Below are 22,861 nucleotides of genomic sequence, written 5' to 3' on the forward strand. Positions count from 1 at the left end.
GCAGATTAGTTCTTTGGATGTTTTTCCCTCTACTTCTTTGCCGTGAATAATTTCCACTTCTTGCCAGAGGTTCTATTAGCACCCTGAATGTTGCTTCATTCAGTTCATTGGACTTTGATCCAAGACCACCTGGCCATTTCGAAAAACAAGGCAGGTGCAGGAGATCTTAGTGTCTTAATATTTGGTCAGTCTTTCCCCATTTTTAATACATTTGCAGTCTGTTTATTTCCTATACCTGAAATTTTAAAAACAAATAAGACACAACATATATATAGTTTGGTGTGCATAGATGTTTATAAAGTGCAAATAGTATTTGGTAAAAAAAAAAAAGAAAGAAAAAAAAAAGCTTTATAATGTGAGCGCCCTTTTTGTTTAGGACTTAATCCAGAATATGTAAGTCCACCTCTGGAAACAGTTCACTTTCATCTACATTTCAAATGCCTCCACTCATATTCCTTTTCCCCTCAGCAGCTCGATAAAAATGTCTCAGTCACCCTGCAGGGGGCAGTGTTTCTGTTAAGCGTTTACTTTTCATCCACTACAAAGATTTCTTCAGGGATTTTCTCCTCCGAGTCAGAGCAATCTGACAGCTTGTCCAGGTACTCCATGCCATTGAAGCGCTCAGCAACACAATGGGCGGTGAGACGGGCCTCCGGGTCGTGGTCCCAGCAGTCCTCAATGGAGGCACACAACATCTGGATGCCCTGCATGAGGAGAACAGGCTCACAGTTAGTCAATATAATTGACTTTGGGGCAATGCAACTTAACTCAAACTGAAGCTATGAATGTGCATTTATGCATTTTCAACTGTGTGTTTATCCATATGCACCTCTGTATCAGTACTTTTATAAAGGACTTTTGATGCATTTCTATTGGAGAAACTAGCATTGAGAGTTATTCTTTCTGAAGGACCATTTTGCAAGGAGAATAATATGCAATTCTTTGAACATAAATGTTGCAGCTGCTTCATCTTGTGTACAGCTTCACTTTAAAATATGGAGACACTAGGTGCCACCAGTAGCTAGACACAGAGCTCATTTTAATGTTGTAGATATCACAACAATCCTATTTAAAGAAGAGCAAAACAAAGCGAGAGACAGTGTGTGACAATGCGCTGTGGCAGCTTGAATGGATGAATCTTTTCATTGTGACATACATAGTAAAGCATAAATAAATAAGCTGTGCAGAAGGGAGACGGTTTTAAACCCTCTTGCATTCTACTTTTATTTTCTACATAGCGAACTGCTGAGTACAGCAGCATGAATGTCCTCCAGGAGACACACTGAAAATTTGTGCAGCTATCTCCAAATCTAAACAACACTGTCTCGTTCTTTATGACAGTTTCCCTTTGTTTGGAACAACTATAAACACTTCTGATTTAAAACTTGGCTGCCAATGTGGAAAATAAAGTTTATTTATGGTTTTTTTTTTTTGTATCTTAGAGAATTTATTGATCCCCTACTATGATTTATTCGTTAACATGGCCACTTTAAGTTTTCTTCGTAGGAAAAGAAACTATATTAACATTTTAAAATAATAAAAATATAAAATGTGAAAGGGGCCACATTCATGAGTAGGTCATAGTTTGCATATACAGACTTTTAACCATGTAAACTTTGCAAACCCTAGTTTAAACACAGTGTGGATATTGCAAGGGACAGCCTGCGTCAGTAATGTTCTCACTATTGGAATTAGGTGAGGGTGAGCAGAGAATGGACACAGTGAATACATCACACCATTACCTGCACTGTTCTCACAGCAGTGTGAAGGATCTGGAATACTGAAGACTGTTTAAAGTAGGTGTTCCATTCTCATTTCTGTGTTTGGCCCGTAGTGATTAATCCCAAATAATCAATGTTATTTTTTTATATTTTATGTTTGCTGTGCTTTGTTTTTAATATCAGCTGACAAATCTGTTAAAACACAGATTTTGTGGTTACAAACGAGGCATTTATAAATTTCATTTCTTACCAAGTGGTTGGTCCAGCTGTTGGGGATCTCAGGTCTTCCTCTGTCCCTGAGGACGCTGTCCTTCATGCTCTCTACACACGGGTGTTCTCTCAGGTTTCCAAACGGTGGCTCGTATGCTTTCACGTCTGCATGTGAACACACAGAAACAACAGGTGGGTTCAGAGAATTAGCCTGTGCACAGCTCAAGATGGTAAGTTTAGGCTTTTACACCTGCCGAGAGCAGGGCAAAACAACTTTGAAACAGATCACATCTGACAGATGAAGTTCTGTGGAATAGAGAGAAAGATCAGATGGAGGTGCCCCACAGCACACACATCAATAACACCTCTCAAAGGATTCACTGTGCGCTCTAAATTGAAACTGTAGGATGCAAACTTTAAATAGCACTGAAGCGGCACAAACAACTGAAGAACCCTAAGCTGTTGATAGAGGGGCCATGGGCGAGATTTTCTGAAGAGAAACACTATCGTCACATTTTTAGCCTTACTGTCGATGAGTTTAAAGAAACCTCAGCAACAATGCTCTGGCTTTGTGTCAGCTCTCTTACACAACAATTCCAGAGTGCTTGTCAAAGGCCACTTACCAGTTGTGTTTACTTAGGGCAAAATTTCAAAGCAGGTCTGCAGGAAACAGCCTGAGAGCTATGAGTCAACAGTTTCCGAAAAAAATATATCGTATGAATTCCAATTCCTCTTTGTTTGAAGTTTGGATTCCTCAGCCGCAACACTGAATTACACTGAAGTTAAAACCTAGCTCAAGCTAATTATCAGTCATTAAAAGATGGACTAGCAAAATTAACAGATTTTATAATGGATACAAAATCAGACTGAGAGAATAAAGTGAAAAAGAGATGCATATTAATAAACTATATAACAAAGTCACTGTGGAGTCTGACTGTGATCCCTGGCATACGTGGCAAATAGTTGTCAGAATTAAAACAGTTTCTACTTTTCTCACCTACAAAGACAGAGTCGTCGTTAAAAACAACGAACACATTTTACAATGCATCCTGGCTGTGTGAAAGTTACAATGTACTATTAAACAACAGTGGTAAATTCTTGTAAATACTCAGGAAGTTTCAAAAGAATAATTTTGAACAGGAACAAAAAACTGATGACCAGCAGCGATAACATGGGCAAGTATGGCTGCCCGTGAAACTGTCTGACGAGTGTTTATTTATGATGTGACTGCTGATAGAAGCAGCAGAATGAAGTGTATAGGGCTGCACTCTCTGCTTAGACTCAGAAAAATGTTGCAAAACTAAGCAGAGAGCAATTTGAGTTTAGATGGATAATGATCCAAAGCACACTGCAACAGTAACCCAAGAATTTCTCAAGGAAAGAAACAGGATATTCCTCAAGGGTCAAGTCAGTCACCTGATCTCAACCCAATGGAGCATGCTTTTCAGTTACTGAAGACCAGACCTAATGCAGAAAGACCCACAAACAAGCAGTAACTGGAAGCGGCTGCAGTAAAGATGTAGCAGAGCATCTCAAGGGAGGAAACAGAGCATTTGGTGATATCCGTGTTCTCTAGACGTCAGTCAGTCATTGACTACAACGGCTCCAGTCAATGCAATATTTTTGTTAGACTCCTTGCATTAAAGCTAAAGGTCTGCACAGTTTGATGTAAAAACCACTGTGGGGGTGGCATGCAGAGGCAAAATGACAAATGCGCGTCACGGTTCCCTTATGGACCCAAATATACTGTGGCTATATTTCTGTCAGTGATACTGCAGCTGCTGTTTAATGTCACACAGCTGAAATACAGAACAATGGCTTTTACAGGCCAGTAAGAATCTAGCAGAACCACTTTAATTTATACTTCATTGTAGCAGAGGCATTTTGTGGTATAAAAATATAGATATTTATACACACATACATATTTTCTAACAATAAAATAGAATACAATCCCTGTAATGAACTGCTGGCTATTAAATCTGTCACTGGAAACACAGAGATTTCAAATGTACTGAATAAAAAAAATAAAAAAAAGCACAATGCAGATTTGTCCTGCATCTTCTCATGTAAATCTCAGAGTTTACGTAACAGTGCAGAACAAAGCTGTGTCAGCTGTCGGCGGGTTCTGAGGTTGCCTCTTCAGTCATAAGGCCAACATGTTGTTGCTGAGAGTAAAACAATATTTTGTATGTGAATTATTATGAAAAAAAGGTAAGAAATATATAAAAGCTGTTTGTAGCTTTTTAAAATAAACTACTGGAACACATAATCCTCACATAAGCATGTTGTTTGTACTGTTTGATGATCGTGATGACATTTTATTTCTTTTTAAACACGTTAAAAAGAAAAGATCGCAGGGAGTTATGCAACCTACAGACAGGAATTGGAGGATTCTGGGACACAGACTACTGCAAAAAAAAAAAAAAAAAGTTCTTTACAGTCTGGAACTCAACATTACTGTAAGCAAAGTACTTCTGGTTTGTTATTCAAGCTTAAACACAAACCCAGTCAACCATTTTTAAGAGAAAAGGAGACAGATGTTGTTTGTTTTGTTGTGACAGGTCCAGGGAGTGTATAACTGTGTTCTAGACAGCAAACCCACTTTGGAAAGTGTCAGCAAACATGCTCGTGTGCTCATCTCCAAACAATGCTTCTCGAGTATAGGACTTGTACTACTTCATAAACAAAGTGTGTATTCCAGGACAAACAGATTTGCCCAATCTGGCTCTAAAGGCAAAGATGTTTATTAAAGGTAAACCTTAAATTAAACTGCAGTGGCAGAAGAGGCTTCTGAAAGCACAATACAGTGCGAGTGAGGACTGCTGGGGTTTGCAAAAGTCACACATTGCACACTGACAAGATTTCCTCCAAAGCTATTTAACAACTTCAGCACAGTAACAATGAGGAACTTACACTATATGTCCGACAGCTGACATGTAGTGATGTGGATTTTGCAATGCTAGCACATATTTCCTCCTTAATGTCTATTTTCCAGCCCACTTGTCCGCCATGGCAGTCGAAAGTGTATGTGCATATGCAGCCAAGAGAAATGTAGTCATTTTTCTTTCCTACTGCAAACAAGGAAAAACTCTTGATGAATGGCATCGTTTTGAAGCTTTGTAATTTACATCCGTCACACTGCACTTTTGTTCTCGTAGATTGACCACCTGCTCCCCTACGCACATCCCAAACTCACCAGTCTTAGTTGGCATACTGAAATACTAACCTCACACAGGTCTGCTTAGAAATCAGTCTGCACAAGCATTTCACATTTTGTTTGATAGTCTTTCTCTGCTGCCCTTCCAAGTGAACAATTTTTTTGTCTAATTATAGCTTAAATAAAATATAAACACTGAAAATAAGAAGAGAAATCCTGTCACCTAAACACATAAATAATACAGCAAAAGCGATCCAAACAGTTTCCCCATGTATTTGGAAATAAATTAGTAATGTGATCGCAACAACTGTGTCAGCTTCCCCAAGTCTGTCTGAGTCTGGAACATCAGCTTGACTAATCTACTCCCAGCCGCTGCTGGTTTTCATTAGTTTGCGGTGGCTCCAACACTTGTTTTCTGTTGTTAAACTCAAGCATTACAGATGTATGCATGAACATTACTCATTAGCAGAGCTTAATTTTAGGGCATATGGCACCGACTTGCCCTGGAAGCTTACCCTACCATTAACTGCAGCTGATACATTCCCTAACCATCGACTAACCCCATTAAGTAAAACCAAAAAAATATTTTAGCCCGCTTTGTATGCAGCTTCAGGGAACGTAAATTGGCTGCACGTATTTTGACCCTATTTCATCCTCAATCAAGTCTAAAATTTGTTCCTAAATGCGCGTTGTGGCAGCCCCCCCACCACACGCATTAGACCCTCCATATTCTGAAGGGTTTGATGGTCTGACATCTGGAGAGCAGCTGCCCTAACCTTTCCTCCTCTCCAGTCAAGCTCAACCTCTCCCCTCAGGGAATGGAGGCATTTTTTTTTCGTCTGCAGCTCCACATTCGACACCACTCCGCTATTATCCTCCTACTTTGCCCCACCCGCTCGAGGAACGCCCTCACAATCTTTCCAAGACCTAAATCTGGACCAGCTAAATTATACAGCAGAGGCATTTTAAGGAACAGACACTCAGATAAAAAGATCTGAGCCTGGAATCTGACTTTTCCTTCTCTTGGAGGTGTGCTGATCTCTCCGTTTCCCCCCTTGCTCTAACCCTTCCCTCAGTCTTGGAAGATAAAGAAGGTAAAGTGATGGTTTGTGCCTGGCTGGCTGTCGACAGACAGTTTTTTTCCTCTCGTCTGGCAGATCTCAGATCAGACCACGGCCTCAGGAGCCGTGACAGAGCAGCCCTGTGCCTGCCTGCAGTGATCAGACATCTTCCTTACATTCACACAGGCAGGTGGCATCAGAGACAAGAGGAAAAAGCAGGGCATCACCCTAGTCATTATACTGATGCCCTGGGATGTGTCACTCTGAATTTATGAGTGTGGGTTCACATCTGCTCATATTTTGTCTCAGGAAGGTAAGATCTCAGGGAGTCATAAGTGACTCACCGACCTCCAGGGAAAACGTGGCAACTTCATAGTAAAAAAACAGCAGCAGGAAAGCAAGCAACTCTTGAGTGTACTTTGTAAACACATCAGCTTTGCTCTCATGCTGCTCTGCTCCAGAATCAATACCAGATCTCAGCCAGCACACTATCTGCAAGGAGATTTTTAGCTGCCAGTAAGGGAAAACCAAATTACACCATCTCATTTGTGCAGCTTATTCTTTCCACCTTTCTCATCGTCTATCAAGGTGAGAGCTTAGCTTTGTTTGTACAGTGATTTAATCTCTGAACAGGAAAACGTCTCCTTCAGTTACAGACCTCACCCTTTTACACTTCTCCAAGAAATGCCAAGTCTGAAAAATGGGGACAGAGATATGTGAAACACAGGAAAATGTGAACTAACCGAGTGGCTTCTATCTTTAGTCTAGAGGTGGGACGGGAACCTTGCGCTTCCTTTCCCGAGTAAATTTACACTGGCCTGTCCTGTCTTGTCTGTGCCTGCATGAGTAAAGCTTCACGGCTGCCTATGGTGTGTTGCACTGCAGTGGGAGACTAATTAACTGCTGCCTCACCTACCTGTGTCTCAGAAGAAAGAGACTGAGAGAGACGGGAGGAAAAAATGTAGCGTAACTGAGTTGAAAGTGCCAGATTTAGAAACAGGGAATGGTCGAGTGTATCTGGGCAGGACAAAAATGTGTTTTGGCATAACGTTTAATTCTGTATACAGTGTTTAGGTTAGCTAAACCTAAACTAATGCAAAGTAAGGGAATGAAGGACTTAATCTGACATGCATGTAACGGATGGAGGGAAACGCAGGATAAACAAATGAAGATGTTGTTCGCGCAGATTTCCTGAAATCCCTCAAGAGGAAACCAAATGAAGCCAGAGTGAACCTGGATCTGTTTAGTGCATCTTTACTCATCTCTATATACTGCCTGTCCTGATCTCAAGAGACATTAACCACTAAATGTCCTAATATAAACCACACTTGCAAAGTTAAAATCTCTCTAAAAAAAAAACCTGCGTCTTGGGACTGTGCTCTTTGCAAAGCAGGAAATACTCTGTTTTCTTTTCAAATGTGTACCCACAGGGCACTCACGTTGTTGCAGTTTGGAAGGAAAAGCAAGAGGAATTGTGGGTCACTTGCTCATGTTTTTGCTTCAGAGGACTCATGGGCAGAATAACTGCACGATACACTTCAAGGAAGCCCCCTGGGGAGGGAGGGGAGGGAGGTTAGTGGGGGCAAAACAGGAAAACTCAGAAGCAGAAGTGTTCATGCCCAAACCCGGCATTCAATCACTGCTGTGACACAATGGAGACAGGAGCAGTCTCAGAAACAAACAGGACCACAGAGACACAAAAGGAAGCAAAAACAAATAACCTTCTGTCGACATGAAATACTGCACTGTACTGGCTTCAGATAATCAACCACTTCTATTATTTGCACATACCTCGACCTTGTTTTGCTGCAGAGTGACAAACACGAGTAACGGTACATTAGTAAAGTGAAGGCTGATCCTTGAGGCTTCTACAAGATGGATTGTGGCTTTGACACTTTTAGATTTTCTTCCCACCATGACTAATGGGTCAACGAATGCTCGCACATAAGTCCTGTCACACAGCTAATAAGTGAACTCACAGTGGAGTTGGTCACTTGGTGCTTGTATTGCTCAGAGGTCAAACAAGCTTTTACAGTATTTCTGAGGATATTTACACAGCCTCTAAAGGGAATTTCATCAATCAGTGCTTCTATTGGTTTCCTATACTTGCAGTGACCCGAGCTAATTTACCAACGAAATTGATGGTTATCTCCGCAAAGGTTAGAGGGAGTGTTAAACGTGTGTAGAGTACACTACGTTGATAGTCAGGAAGACAGAATATTGGGTTTAAAACAAGTACTGAGAAAGCGTGACAGAAAATAACAAGTGAGATGTAAAGTGTCAAATAGTACGCTCGCATTTAGTACATAAACAAGAGTGAAAAAGTTATTTTTTCTCTAAATGTTGAACTATTCTCAAGTAGCCTGTGTTTCAGGAACTAGATGCATAGCATAGAGCCTTTCTTCTGCATTTCCTGTGTGATAAGGTTAAACCGACTCTGGCAAGAAACCAATGCTTTTTTCTCACCGACATCTTAAGTATTCCTCCCAAAACACACATTAAAGCTAAACTCTATTTACATAATCATTCACTGATGTTCTATATCATCAATAATTAATTTTACGGCTAAATCATCAGTTTATGTAAGGTTGTTTAATCTATTCAAAACATTTGGATAAAGCCAGTGCAGGCTTTTCATAACTCGTGTTCAGACTTCATTTTATTGACGGTGGGGAAAAAGTCATCTCTCCTTTCAAAAAAAAAGCAGGACTAAGAGCCATCATGCGCTACTGGATTACTGGAAGAGTCCTTTTTGACCAGGATATGTCCTTCAGCGTGCACAGTAAACAAATATGTACTGTTGCTTTCTTTCATCTGTGCAATATCACTAAAACTACAAACATCCTGTCTCAGAGTAATGGTAAAAAAATAAAAAACAGTTCATGCATTTTTAACTTCTAGGCTGGACTATGGTAATTCATCATTATCAGGCTGATCTAAAAGCTCCCTGAAAAGCCTTCAGTTGATGCAGCGAGAGTAGACCATATTTCTTTCATATTAGCTTGTCTTCATTGGCTCTCTGTTTAATCCAGAATTAAATTTAAAATCCTTCTCCTCACATACTTCAATAATCAGTCCCTGTTACATCTTAAAGATCTCATACCATCATATTATCCTAATAGAGGACTTCACTCTCAGACTGCCGGCCTACGTGAGTTCTTAGGAAGTTTAAAAGTAGAACGGGAGGGAGAGCCTTCAGCTATCAGGCCCCTTTCCTGTGGAGCCAGCTTCTAGTTGGAGCTATATCAAATGACCTTGAACCGTCCCTCAGTTAAGGTGCCATAGGCTCAGGCTGCTGGGGGAAGGCTTCACATTATGCACACTGCACGTCCTCTCCACTCCCCACGTGTTTATGGATCATTGTGGCATGTTGCTATCGCTTCTTTTGTGCTGTGTTCCGTCTCCCTGCACACCCCTTTTTGCTTTTCGTTTCCCCCCCTCAGCAACAAACAATAAACAACATTGGCATTTCTTTGGGAATTTTAACTGAAGCGATCGTTCTACAGCACAGCGTGTTAACTGATTAACATAGAGCATAGAAGGACTTCATGATCTCACCTCCGACTGCACTACACCTTGAGATGATCTCCCACAGTACGAGAGCCATGGAATAAACATCTGCTTGTTTGAAAGACTCAATGTTTTCTAGGTTGATTCTGGACTCCAACACCTCGGGGGCCATGTACCTGGCAGTGCCCACCTGTGGAAATACAAATAGAGAGCGACACAGATTAATAATCGTCTTTGACCGTAGTTGCAAATGCACAATATTGTTATGCACGATTTAAATATAGAGGTACATCTAAGGGAAGGTGGCGAACCACTTTTTTTTATCTGCTAAAACAGCAATCGTTTTGTTGAAAACTGCTCGTTAAACAGTAGCTGCATTAATCGAGCGACAGGTAGTGATTTTGTCCTGTGTGCTCTAAGAGATCAAATCACATTTATCTACATGAGAAAAAAAGTTGATGTAGAAAATAATTAGAAAAAAAGGGCACCACTGAGCTCATCAAAACCTTGCTTGTCTTCACATAATTATCATCCTTGAAAATGTGTCCACTGGAGCTTCCTCCTAATGCATTAGGGGCATCACAGTGCATTAGGTGTGCTGTGTGGCAAAGGGTGAGCCCTTTTCATAACAAGCCATTTTCATAACAGAGTGTAAATTGTCTCTGGCCTATTACGTCTTTGTAATGAGTCCATTAAGAATCAATCAAGCCTGTTTGTCTTGTGACTATGATAAAACAACAACAACAACCCAAGAGCACTTACAGCAGTATTTCTATCAGTATTATCCTTCTGGGGACAAGATGGAGTGAGTGCCATATATACACACACAATGTCCTGAAGTTGTGAGGGTAAGAAAATGAAAGGTTTGATATATAGCTTGGCTCTTTTCAAAGTCTGACAAATATCCCAGAAGAATTATACGACAGGGCTTAGAGTGGTTTGTGTTTGGGGCACTGGCAAAGTTGATGATGTCTGAAGTGATTGACAGCCAAGTGAAAACAATCGATCGCCCAAAATTTAGTCTTAGGTAAGCCTTACCTGCCCACTGTTGGCCAGCTCATCCACAGACAGAGAGTTGTCCAGCCGAAGCGCAAGGCCAAAATCACACAGGCAGCAGGTCAAGTCATTTTTCACCAGTATGTTGGAGCTCTTAATGTCCCTGTGCGCGATAGGCACCTTGGAGCGACCGCAGGGGGTGCGGTCGCTGTGAAGGTGTGCCACTCCACGGGCTAGCGAACCTCCGAGCAGCCACAGGTCATGCAAGCTGATAATATTATGAGTCAGGTACTCCTGGAGATTCCCTCGTGGATGATAAGCTGTGATCAGCCAGTACTGTCTCGGCTCCTTCCTCTCCTCTGCTGTCAGGAAGTGAAGCACATTCTCATGCCTCAAATCCGCATCTGAGAAAATGTCCTTCTCGTTCTTCCAGGATGGATACTCCTCGTGTGAGAAAATTTTAATTGCTACAGTCTCAAAGCCCTGCTCCACGCTAACAGAGGAGCCCTGCTTCAGCTTGGCTTTGTAAACTTCTGCAAAGCGCCCTTTTCCAACCTGCACGTCCAGCTCGATGGGCAGCAGCTCAGTGTTGTGATTGAGGCTGTTGGCGTGCGTGGAGCTGCTGTCTTCTTCTATAATGACGAGTGGGTCGATTTCCAGCAGAGAATCTTTCTTGTGTCCGCAGTGGCCACTGCGCTGGCGGCACACACGGTAAAAGTAGAAGAAAGTGATGACCACGGTAGCCATAACCAGGAGAGGCACCAGGCTTACTAAGATAACAGCCATCACCTGTGGTTCCGTGGGCCCTAAAGGTCAAAGAATCAGCACGTGTTAATGAAGATAGTGTGAGGTTAAGATGCAGAACAGACAACCAGTTTAAAAGTCACTTTAAATCTGTGAGAGTAGTAACTGTGTTTCTTTTTTTTCTTTTTTTTTTTTAAACTACAACACCCACAATATGAAGACATAAAACACTAAATTACTTTGTGGCAGATTGTATCAGCACTTAGCTACAAGTAAAGTAATCAGAAGACAAGAGAAACCCGACGCTTCTTTGAGGAATGTTTATCAGGATCAGAGCTAAAGTTAGATTCTCAGCCACAAATGTAAACTGCTCCAAACCCTGACCCAGTCAAGCACGATCTCATGTCTGATTCTTATAATTTGGGAGGTGGTGTGTCTGGTAGCTGCTTTGGTTTTGGCAAACAGTGAGAGTTTATGCTTGTGCTGTGTTTATAGTCCAGTTTTTAAAGCTGCAGCAATAGAAGAAGATCTATAAAAAGTAGATCACCAGACATAAAACACTAAACAAGAAAACCTCAAATGGTCCCCAGTATGAAGCGCTCTAAATTTAGTCATTTATAAGTTGTGTTGCTAAAGCAAATGCCACACTTTATTTAGCTGTCTAGCTTACATTTGAGTTGCATAACACGTGTAGGCAAGAGTATCACGTGTGCATTATTTTTCAAGAAATACCTGGCAAACAATTTTAGGAGCAAGTGTAAATGCGTGGAGCAGAGTCAGGCATCTAACCGACAGCTGAGTTGAGCCCTCGACTTCTCTCTAATTTTTTTTTTTCTGAACAGGAAACCACATGTCTGAAATCCTCTACAGGGCCTCAGACAGACTGTTTGTTTTGATTTTTGTGGAGTGAGAAGCTATTTCTCACAACAAACCTGTCACTGTGCCTCCAAACTCCTCCGGGCTTTAGACAAAATCCTTACTTGTTGTGTGAATTATTGAAAGTGCAGAAGTAATGCTACATTTAAGGTCTGGAGATGCTGTGAAAAACCGTGTTATTGAGAATTATCTTTAAGTTCAAAGTGTGAAATACTGCATACACAAGGGTAGAATCTTTAGAGGGAAAAAGACTTTAAGAAATACTCTTGCTGGTGGGAAGTAGATCCATACTACTCACATACCTGCCTGTTAAATATGATGCTTCAGATATGCTTAGCTTAGCATAACATAACGACTGGAAACCATCGAAAACAGTGGTACCTATCATCTTAAATAAAGCTTTAAAGTTGTACTTGTTTATTTGTTTACACACCATTCAGTCACAGCATTAAACCCACTGACAGGTGAAGTGAATAACATTGATCATCTTGTTACGTCTTGTTCGATTCTGGCATTCACATGGGTGTTACTCTGACAAACCACCCGCTCACATTCAATATAACAACTGACGTACCTTGTTTTCACTCAAGCTAGGTCTCATTTCGTAACATTGCCGTTCCCAGTAGGCTTTGTTAATGTGTTTCTGATAATAGGGTGGGAAATACCATTAGCTTGCTTCTCAAGGCAGCTGTATACCAGTATGAAGAGAGGGAAAACTGCAAGCAAAAGCTGAATCGTTAAATGGTGCTTTGTTCAACAGGTTCAAATTGGCATTATTGCCCTGTTGTTCAAGCTCATCTGCAGTGCCTTTACTACAGAACTTACCCACTTTAGTCACTGAGAACTTCCAAAGAGCACACAGACATTCCCAACAGTGAGAAAATATGTTTCCATGACGTGCTTTGCTCCGCGCAGATGCTTTCAATTTGGCTTTCGGTGCAGAGCCAGGTCTCGGAAATGTACCTTAGTGTTATTACTGCCGGGACACCGTAGTCAAAATACATCTTATTCCAGGGCCAATGTTGTAACTGGAGTCTAGAAGCCAGTGTCTACATGATCTCCTAAAGCTGTTTGCAATTATGCATCTGGAGAGCATCCCAGTGCACACATGTTGGCACTCATGCACGACAAACTGATAAAAAATTCTGACGTTATCATGTTATCCTCACAAATGAAAGAATAAATACTTCCACTTCTAAGATGTTAAATGAATCTTCCTCCACTTTAAAAAGAAATGAAAGATAGAGGGAGTAAAACTTAAAAATCAGATCAAATAACTGGTGTGCAATATGTAAGGTATGACTCTCCCAGTGATGAACTCTGAAAACTATTTCCAGGCAGGGGTGTAGCACAGAACTCTGAGCCCCACTCAAAAGCACTCTCTGCAGGAACCCTTCCTTTCTCATATCGCTCATCCATCATTGTGTGTGTGTGTTTTTTTAAATAGATAATTGAGCCAACAACTTTACAAGAACCTGTAGGGGTCCTTAGAGTACCACTTACGTCCATAACGCTGCACATGTTAAAATGGACACACACTTCTTAGCGTGCTGTCGTCTACAATAACTTGAACATCTAGAATTGAATGTTCATGATTCTAATGTCATAAAGACATTTGAAATACCAACCCTATAGTCTTCTAACACTTACATTAAGAAAATGCCGAGACTACTATGCTGCATAATAAAGACCGTTGTATTACGAACATGTTTTTTCCACCCACCCCAAAGAAAATGTTTTCTTAACATCCTGCGTAATTATAAGAAATCTCTCTTCATCCTCCCCCCCTGCTCTCTTCACTTCCTCTATCACATCTTCTTCCTCACTATCTGCCACACAGACTTCTAGAAGAATGATGCGTGCAGGATTGATATCAGCCTCTAAACCTGCTCACAGCCAAACACCGTTTTCAGCCTGTGCAGTGCTAAAGGCACATCAGGCGTCAAACCAGGTCATCAGGGCACACCAAAATAACTTGAAGCTTATTTGTGTTTACAAAACCAACACTATAATTACACTATAATAACACTATATTACAATAATATGAGTCATAGTGATTTTCTTGTCTTGTTCCTTTGATGTTATCAAAGACAAACAGAGATGTCATGTGGTTACTCTCGGCTGCTCCCTTGTCACAGTGGGTCGCTGTTTAATTTGGCAGAGTGTTTGCAGTGGATTCCTAATGCAATCCCACAAGGGATGTTTTATTGGCTGGAATTTAAACAGAGACATTTGGCTTGCAAAACTAATGTGTAAACCACTACTCTAAGGAGCAAACACCATGCATGACATAATAATGTTTACACTGTTTGTCGATGTGCTGCCTGACACTGTTTCATTATAACTAGCAAAATAAGTTTGTTTTTTTCCCTTGTGTCGCATCATTTGGAAATGAACCTGCTGCTGCTCAATCGCTCTGGCTCTTTCTGTAATTCAAGGCCGTGGGTTTCATGGTGATAAGCTGTGCTAGGTCTTTTTGGTAGCTATATTGTCACTTAACAGCTGCTGAGAGCTAAACTTTTCTCGACTGGTTAGTTGTGCTCTACTCTCCTTTCTTTTTAAAATAATTTTTTGTAACAGCTGTCTTCCCTCGGTTTGCTTATTTGACCCTCACCTTTCTTGCTATCGATCCTTTGATTTTTGCTTTCTTGGTGAAAAACATGACTCAGTGCACATTATCACCTAGTTAGAGTAAAAATTAACTGTGGTGCAGAATTAAGTTCAGAGCATTTTTCCTCACTTCTAACGAATAAAAGGGGCATCAGAGAGCCTCCGTGTTTATTTGGAATCAAAGTTCAGACACCCACCGAAATGTAGTTATGACACCAATTACTTAGTCATATAATGTCCCTGTTTCCAGCTGCAGCTCTGAAGAGGCTTTAGCCTGCTTTAGTTAATTGTTTGGGTTTTACAGCTTGCAATTTGACCATTTTGGCTTAATTTCACTCTTATCAAACCAATTTCCATTCAGAGCGCTCAGCTATATTCAAAAGGCTCTAAAAATCTACTGCATGGACTTATGTACCAGTGTTGCTAGACTGACAAATTTGCAGCTATTTGTTGCGCATAGTTTAGCATTTAACAATAAAAGATTCAAATATAGCAAAAACAAGTTAAATATTAATAGTGAACTGTCTTCTACCACATTTATTTCATACATTTTGACAAATTGCCAATTTAACTTACTTGGGTCAAAAAAGACGCGCTCATTGCATTCATCCTCAGAGCACGAACAGATGAAGAACTTTGAGCCCATGCCACTCAGCTCTTTCATTTCACACTCGCTGTTGTTGTAGTCCTTTAAGACTAAGCCGTACAGTTTTTCAGCTGGGTTGTGGCACACTGTATCAAAGGTGACGTTGCCATCTTTCTTCCTCCTGAGAAAGAGAAGGCGGATAAACACTTTTTACCAGTCAAGTTTGAGTTCGGGTATTCACTACCTGCTTTTCAAAGATTTGTAACAAAGAGATGATGGCAGACCTACACTATTGTGCGAAAGTCTCAAGTCACCCCTGATTTCTTTATATTTTGCTAGGAAAATGCTAAACAGCTTCAGCGATTTATTGAAATGTGGAGGCCAATCCATGACTGATAGTGTTCCATTGTGCGTTTTTCTGTCGGTATGTTTTTACTGCATCAAATTAGACAAGATCTTCTACTCACTAGCTGAAACACAGCCCCACACCATGATGGCACCTCCACTGTTTTACAGATGGCTTTAGACACTCACTGTTGTACCTCTCTCCTGACCTTCTCCTTACATATTGACAACAATTTCAAACAAAAATGTCAAATTTTGATTTATCTCTCCAGAAGACACGAAAGGCTTCTTTGCAGCGGTCCTTCCACTGAGACCATTTCTTTGCCTCTGATGATGCCCACATCTTTCCAGTTGCACAGCAGGTCATTACAGGATCTTTTCCTATCTCTTAAGAACGTAACTTTTAGATACTGTTCATCTAAATCTAGCTTTTGGCCTGTCACTTCTAATTTTATCCACCATGTGCTCAGTTTCCTCAATTTTTTTATTTTTACAGACACACTGCTCAACATGCTGTGATTGGTCAAGCTTTCAGCTGACATCTCTTTTTAGAAATCACTTGATGATGCAAAAATATTATTTTATTCCTGTCAAACTGTTATGTTTGGTGTTTTTCTTACATTTGGTTAAAGGAAAGAAAACAAATTGTATGTTTGTCGACTGCTAGTACTACAAAGTACTTTCTTCTCGCTCTCTGCTCCCTTTCGGGGTTGCCACAGTGGATCATCAGCCTCCATCTCAACCTATCTTCTTCTGCTACACCAACCCTCTGCATGTCCTCCTTTACTACATAAATCTTATCTACAGTCTTCCTGTTTTCCTCCTGCCTGGCAGGTCCACATTGAAGACCTTTTTCCCAATATTCTCTGGGAATTCTCTGTTCTCTGCACACGTCGAAACCATCTAAACCTTGCCTTTGAAACCACTCGACCCGAGCTGTCCTCTAATGTACTCAATTCTAATTTTATCCGTCGTGGTCACACCCATGGAAAGTCTTAACATCATCAGCTTGGCCTCCTGTCTTTTAGTCAGTGCCACCATCTATAAACCATACATATGCCAGGTCTCATATATAAACCATTCTTTTCACTCTTGCTGCTACCCTTGTGTCACAAATCATCCCTAATACATGTCTCCACCTACTCTATCAAACCTGCACTCTCTTCTTCACCTGTCTTGTGCACTGTCTATTGCTTTAGATGGTTGAGGTATTTAAACTCATATTTCCTTGCACTTTTTACCTTGCACTCATGTAAAAGTTCTTATGTATAGACACAACACCGGTTCATCCCTTTCTGTTAGGCGCCTTTTTTGTGCTTGATTGATTTATAGATAAGTGTTAAATGACTTAAACAACAACCCAAGCACAAAATAAAATCCTCTGAAAATGTTCAGGCACAAGCGCTGAACTGAAGATCAATGAAAAGCAGCTTATGTCCAAAGAAAAGCTCTGTAAGTCTGGAGAACTACTACTCAGGAACACTTGAGTATAACAAAGTTTGGCTTCTTGGAAGCAACATATACAGAAATGAGAGGTGGATCAAGACTTTTGCACAGCCTTAATAATTAGGTACATAATGCAATGACAAACTTGTAGCTGTAAATGGCAATATTTTTATGTAATATACAATATACACACACACAAATGACTAAAACATTGAATTCAAAGTTCTAAGGATGGAGACTTAAATACAAACAACAGAAGAAAAAAATAAAAACTTGGCTCTGTACAAATCAGCATATTTACATTTGGAATTCCTGCTGAGCAGTGCTACCTGGGCGGTTATGAGAGACATTTTAAAGAGGTGCTGCTGTCCACGTGCCATTAGCTTTCTGCTAACCTCAGCTCATAACAAGCCCACTACACTGCGAGTATAATGAGAAACAGCAGCACTGCTTTAAGCTTTTAACACCAATACAAATCTGCTTCTACTGCTTCTCACAATCAGAGTCAGATTTGATGCTGACGGGTGGTTAGGCGATCACGAGCTGTCATAATCGGGCCGGCTTTTTGGGCAAAATGCTGACGGAGAAAGTGGAAAAAAGCAAAAGGTCACACAATGAAGGAGATTTTAGAGCTTCAGGAAGGAAACGACGGCTGATTTGATGAATAAATAAGTAGCCATTGTTCCCCTTATTTCCTAACTTCGCTTTGTGTTTGCATGAAGAGGCGTATAAATATAAAAAGGCACAATAAACGTCAGAAAGTAAAGAACGAAACAAAGAAAAGCTCTTGAGTCTCTTTGCTATAGTTTAATTGTTCATTTACATCCTGAATCATTGCATTAGAATCACAAGGCAGGAAGTTCAGTGGACACTTACCAAATACTGACACACACGTCTTCTTTTTGGGGGCAAATAGATGTAATGCCACACTCCACCTTACAGTTCCCTTTACCCGAGCAGTTAGTTGGCTGTATATCACAAAACTTGCACAGCTTATGTAGCTTCATTATAGAGGCCTCTGGAAAAAAAAAGAGGAAGTGAAAGAGGTAAGATTAAGTTGTGAATTTCATTTCAACAGCCTTAAAAACCTGAAATTTAATCAAAGGACGGAGGTATTTTGGAATTTGTCAGTGTGCAGAAGCTGATATTCCACATAACCACAGGAATATCCAAACAATTTCATACTACAGGGGTGGACACATTTTCCTCCCCCTGTGGGAGCTTAACAAAGCAGAGCAGTGGCATCCACCTCCTTTGGACTTGTTCAGACCTGTATCAGTGAGACACACAGGATTGTGTGAGGAGTGCCTGTGGGTTTGATAATCATCTAAGGAGACAACTGCCAGACAGGCAAGAACAACAAACAGAGGAAACACGGATGAATTTTCTTGCTGAGGGTCTCTAATTTGTCAGCCCGATGAGTCGGCTCCCCATCAAGTAAGGTGTTGTGCCAACACCGCTGATGATTTGTTGATGGAAAAAGAAAGGGGAAAAAAAACGAGATTATGCATCAGTCTGTGAAGAACAGGAGCGAGAAAGAATTTTATTTCCACAAACAGTCCTAGGATGCAGTTCTGTAATTTATCCTTGCATTGAGGGACGTGATGACAAAAACCCCACCAAAATAAAATCAGAGACAGAAAGGTGAAGAATCTCTTCTCTAGTTTTTAAAAGGAGTTCTGGCTACTACACAAAATTATGAGCGAAAAGAGGATGTTGTGGCTTTAAGATGTGGAAACAGTTTGTAAAGGGGACATTTCAGGTTTACTAGGATTAATAAGGAGAATGATTAAAAAGAAGAAACAATCACGATGTCTGGCAGGATTGAGATGCATGCATTGCATGTGTTACGCAGAGTGGAAACACGTGACTTTGCTGGTTCAGTTAAACCACCTAACCACAGTTCATCTGTATGCTGACTTCACGTGTACAGGAAGTTGAACCTGCTGTTTTCATCAGAGAATTCAACTCACGAACAAACCAAGAGGGAAAACACCGCTTCTGGTACACTGATGTACCTGAAGTTGGTCGATGTCTCAAAATGGCACCGCTGAGGGTTTATCACATGACCAAATAGTAAATAAGTTTTAGAAGGGGAAGTGTAAGTGAAAGCGTGCTTCTTGACATGGTCAGCAAAAAAAAAAAAAAGTATGCTTTGGGCTTCACACAAGCTTACGAGAAAGGTGCTCTCTGTCAGTGTGTGTGTGCTCTTAACCTGGCACAAGGATCCTACTATGTCTGTTCCCCCAACACCCAGGCTGCAGGGTGGGGTCAGCAACAGACACGCTGTACAACATGCACCCTGGAAGTGCAGCAAAATTAGATCACTGCCACCGGATGGCTGCGCCTGACAATCAGCAGCAGATGAGGCACTTTCACAAGACCTTATCAGGAAATCGTTGGCTTTTTTTGTTTTGTTTTTGCTTTCAGGGCTTGTCTGCACTGAGAGAGGCCTTCACAAATAAAAAAACAAAACAAACATGAAAATATCACACCTGAACTCCAGACTAAACTACGCCACAGAGCAATTTTAAAAGTCTGCCCAGCGGGCTGGTGAGGTGTTTTGAAGTAAATCAGCACTGAAGGGATAGTCCATGCCTGAGTGCTGTAGGAAGGTGGCTGAGCCTGAGTATTTATATCATTAGAGCAACTCCTCTGAAAGAGCATGTCATTTTAACCCAGGAGGAGGCGGGCAAAGGAAGGGATGAATGGTAGTAATTGTCACCCAGGGCTACATATAATTGCAGAGAGGTGGGGGGAAGGATTAGGAGCAGCCAAAGCCACTTGGTGCCGCTGGGACTGAGTCTGAGACAGATGAAGGTAAAACACTGTCTTCCTTAAGGGGGGGGGGCGTTAGACCTGTTAGCACTGTGGCTACACATCAAAGATGCAGATAACCAAATGAGGCTGGTGACTTACAGCAGGTGATGTCTTCCCAAAGCTATCGCATTCGCACTGATGAAAGTTGCGACAGAGAGACTCACGGAGTCAAGTGAAGCTAATTTACATTTGAGACCACATTAGCAAGTAAAGTGTCCTGAATAAACAAGGGTATTTTCTTTTTACGTAGTTTTAGCTAAAAGCTAAAGAAACACCTGTTTGGGGAAAAAAAGCAATTACAGTATCATATTTTTGCCCAATAAATAAATAAGGGTAATCAATTGTCACTTTGTATCACTCCGCTTCTTCTTCACAGAGTCCGCTGAAATAAGTTCCGAAGCTTTGACTACTTTTCTGAGAGTTTAAAGTTCAACTCACCCGCCTCCTCGAGCAGACTACTACCAAAGAGTATCATTCCACACCAAAAAGCGGAAAACCGAAGTAGCTCCATTTAGACTGTGCGCTGCCCTCTTTCTCATTAATTTGCCGAAGCCTTGACAGCGGGTTAATATCCAGTCTCCGCGGACTTTCTTCGGCCCGCCTGTTGCTCCCTTTTAAACGCCTTCACGGCTCCGGGAAGACGAAGGAAAAGAAGCAGATTGGGTAAACACAAGGCAGGACTTACCCTATATGACTCACAGTATGTGCGCATTTCATGAAACAGGAAATCTTCAGAAGGGGTTGGACAGGTTTTTTTTCTCTTCTTCTCGTATTCTTTTTTTTTTCTTCTTGGTCAGGCTCATGCGGCTCTGAAGCATGTCATTAAGAGGCTGAAAACCAGCAGAGCAAGACTAGAAATGACACGCTCAAAAAATAGCTTAACCGCCTATAGGCTTTTAAGTCAATGCAAACACCCTTTTACTTCAAAACAGTCACTCGTTGCAGATCTTATTTAGAGGTGTCAGCTTTGAAAGGTAGCTGCTGAGTTCTGTGTTTTGGATTTATTAGAGTGTTACTGCGTTTTACACAATAAAAACTCAGCACATTAAATTCACTTAAATGTCCCCATCCAAGTTTAAAGTTTAAATTGCGTTCCTCTGCTGCTGCATGATTTTGCTGGAGAGGTTCCAGGCCCACGGTTTGTCAAGGATGACATGAGAAGCTGTGAGAGTATCTTTATATCTCACAGTGTTGGTTTTTATTGAAGACACACAGAGGTTAAGTCCACTATAACACCGATAAATTACTGGTCTATTGCCAGGGTTTTGCAGACATGCGTTTGCTTTTGCTTTTCCTCTACATACTTGAGATGTGATGTCAGGTTTCAGTTCTGACCCTGTAACCCTTTGGCTTATAACTCTTTTTCTTTTTTTCCTTTTTTCCGAGCTGTACTTTCTATAACCACCAGCTCAGTGAACTTTATTAGCACCTCTTATATTACTTCTGGCAAGCCGGCTTCAGTGTAGGTGCAGTGTTGAGTTTAAAAAGAAAAAAACATCAGAAGATGCCTCAGAATAATGATCATCATGTTTTGAGATGGTCTTCAGTGATAGTTGACTGTACATTTTAGGCATACAAATTCTAATACAGGAGGTTTTAATGTACTCTCAAATAGTATGGTGCATTTATTTATTTTTTTCATATTTGCTCTTAGTCAGTGGGTGTGGGTGGGTTTACACAAGTCTGTGCACGTTTTTATTCAAGCCTGCATGGCATTCAGCCACCCGGCACTGCATGATGGGGTCCAAGCCACAAGGTGGAGACCCCACAGCGTTGTGAGGCAGCTCCCCACAGATCACACAAAACCTAAGTAGATCACAACATCCTGCTGAGTGACCACAGCACCCGAACAAAACGCCTTCAGAACTTTATAAATATACTCTGTACCAAACTGTGTGATTTTTATCTGCCTTTGCGCTACAGGAAGCGCAGCACACTCAAGTGTGCCAAGAAAGGCTTATTTACACTTTTAGCCCCCCCTCCCTAAACCTTGCACAAGTTTCTCCATGCACGTCTACCTTTGAATGATTTTTTTTCCTAGTTCATTGCGCAAACACAGATAAACAAGCACCAGGTAAACATACAGGTGCTCGCCGTTCTTGTAAACTTCTCTGGTCAAGTGAAAAGATCAACAGACCAGCCTGATAACAAATCTCTGGATTCATGCCTTGGGATAACACCGGTGGCAAACACGCACTGCATGCATTATAAAAGGCTTTTCAGGGATGTCAGTCTCTTTGCACATCTGTGTCTCTGTAGTTAAAATAATGATAAAAACAAGTGTGGTGTCTTTCCCACACAGGATTTTCTGCATAAAATGTATGCTCATTGCCCACCGGAGGTATTACACAAAAGGAGATGACACACGGGGATATTGATTCATTACTAAGTGCTAAGCTGAGGAGAAGGCAAGTACTCAAAGTGAGGAAGATGCTGAATTGCAGATCGGGTCAGTGAGCCACTTTAATAGGTACACCTATTTAACTACTTGTTTAAAAAATAAATGATTTTTTAACAATATTTTTTCAGCTGTTTGTTAATGGAAATCTCTAATCAGCCAATCACATGGCAGCAACTCAATGCATGTAGACCTGCGCCAAATGAAACACTAAGGTTCAAACCTGAGTATCTGAATGGGTATCAAAAGCGGTTTAAGTGACTGTGAAAGTGGCATGTTTTTTAGCACCAGATGACCTGGTGGGAGTATTTCAGAAGCTGCTGCTCTACTGGGATTTTCCCACATAACAATCTTCTTCTTTTTTGGACTGATACTCACTGA

General features: G+C 41.0%; 1 protein-coding gene across 1 annotated transcript; it reads right to left on the minus strand.

Annotated features, from left to right (window-relative positions):
• Positions 1–322: 322 nt before the first annotated feature.
• Positions 323–20,804, minus strand: LOC146643617 (TGF-beta receptor type-2-like). The gene is made up of 7 exons (XM_085395759.1): positions 20,521–20,804; positions 18,139–18,280; positions 15,462–15,652; positions 10,698–11,461; positions 9,708–9,849; positions 1,972–2,096; positions 323–704 (listed from the first exon to the last, which is right to left on the minus strand). Exons 1-7 carry the CDS (start codon positions 20,591–20,593, stop codon positions 525–527), a joined length of 1,617 nt encoding a protein of 538 aa, XP_085251885.1. The 5' UTR covers positions 20,594–20,804; the 3' UTR covers positions 323–524.
• Positions 20,805–22,861: the final 2,057 nt, after the last annotated feature.

The sequence above is a fragment of the Rhamphochromis longiceps genome, linkage group LG22 (assembly GCF_057381845.1).
Source record: "Rhamphochromis longiceps isolate RC_006_pf linkage group LG22, R_longiceps_female_GT1.1, whole genome shotgun sequence".
In the NCBI taxonomy this organism is placed as follows: Eukaryota; Metazoa; Chordata; class Actinopteri; order Cichliformes; family Cichlidae; genus Rhamphochromis; species Rhamphochromis longiceps.

Excerpts from the sequence above, each read along its gene's own strand:
- LOC146643617 (XM_085395759.1), bottom strand. The coding sequence starts at position 20,593 with ATGGAGCTACTTCGGTTTTCCGCTTTTTGGTGTGGAATGATACTCTTT. Across the intron at positions 11,462-15,461 it reads GCGCGTCTTTTTTGACCCAA|GGCCCACGGAACCACAGGTG; the intron begins GTAAGTTAAATT and ends TTTGACCTTTAG. Across the intron at positions 2,097-9,707 it reads AAGGTGTAGTGCAGTCGGAG|ACGTGAAAGCATACGAGCCA; the intron begins GTGAGATCATGA and ends GTTCACATGCAG.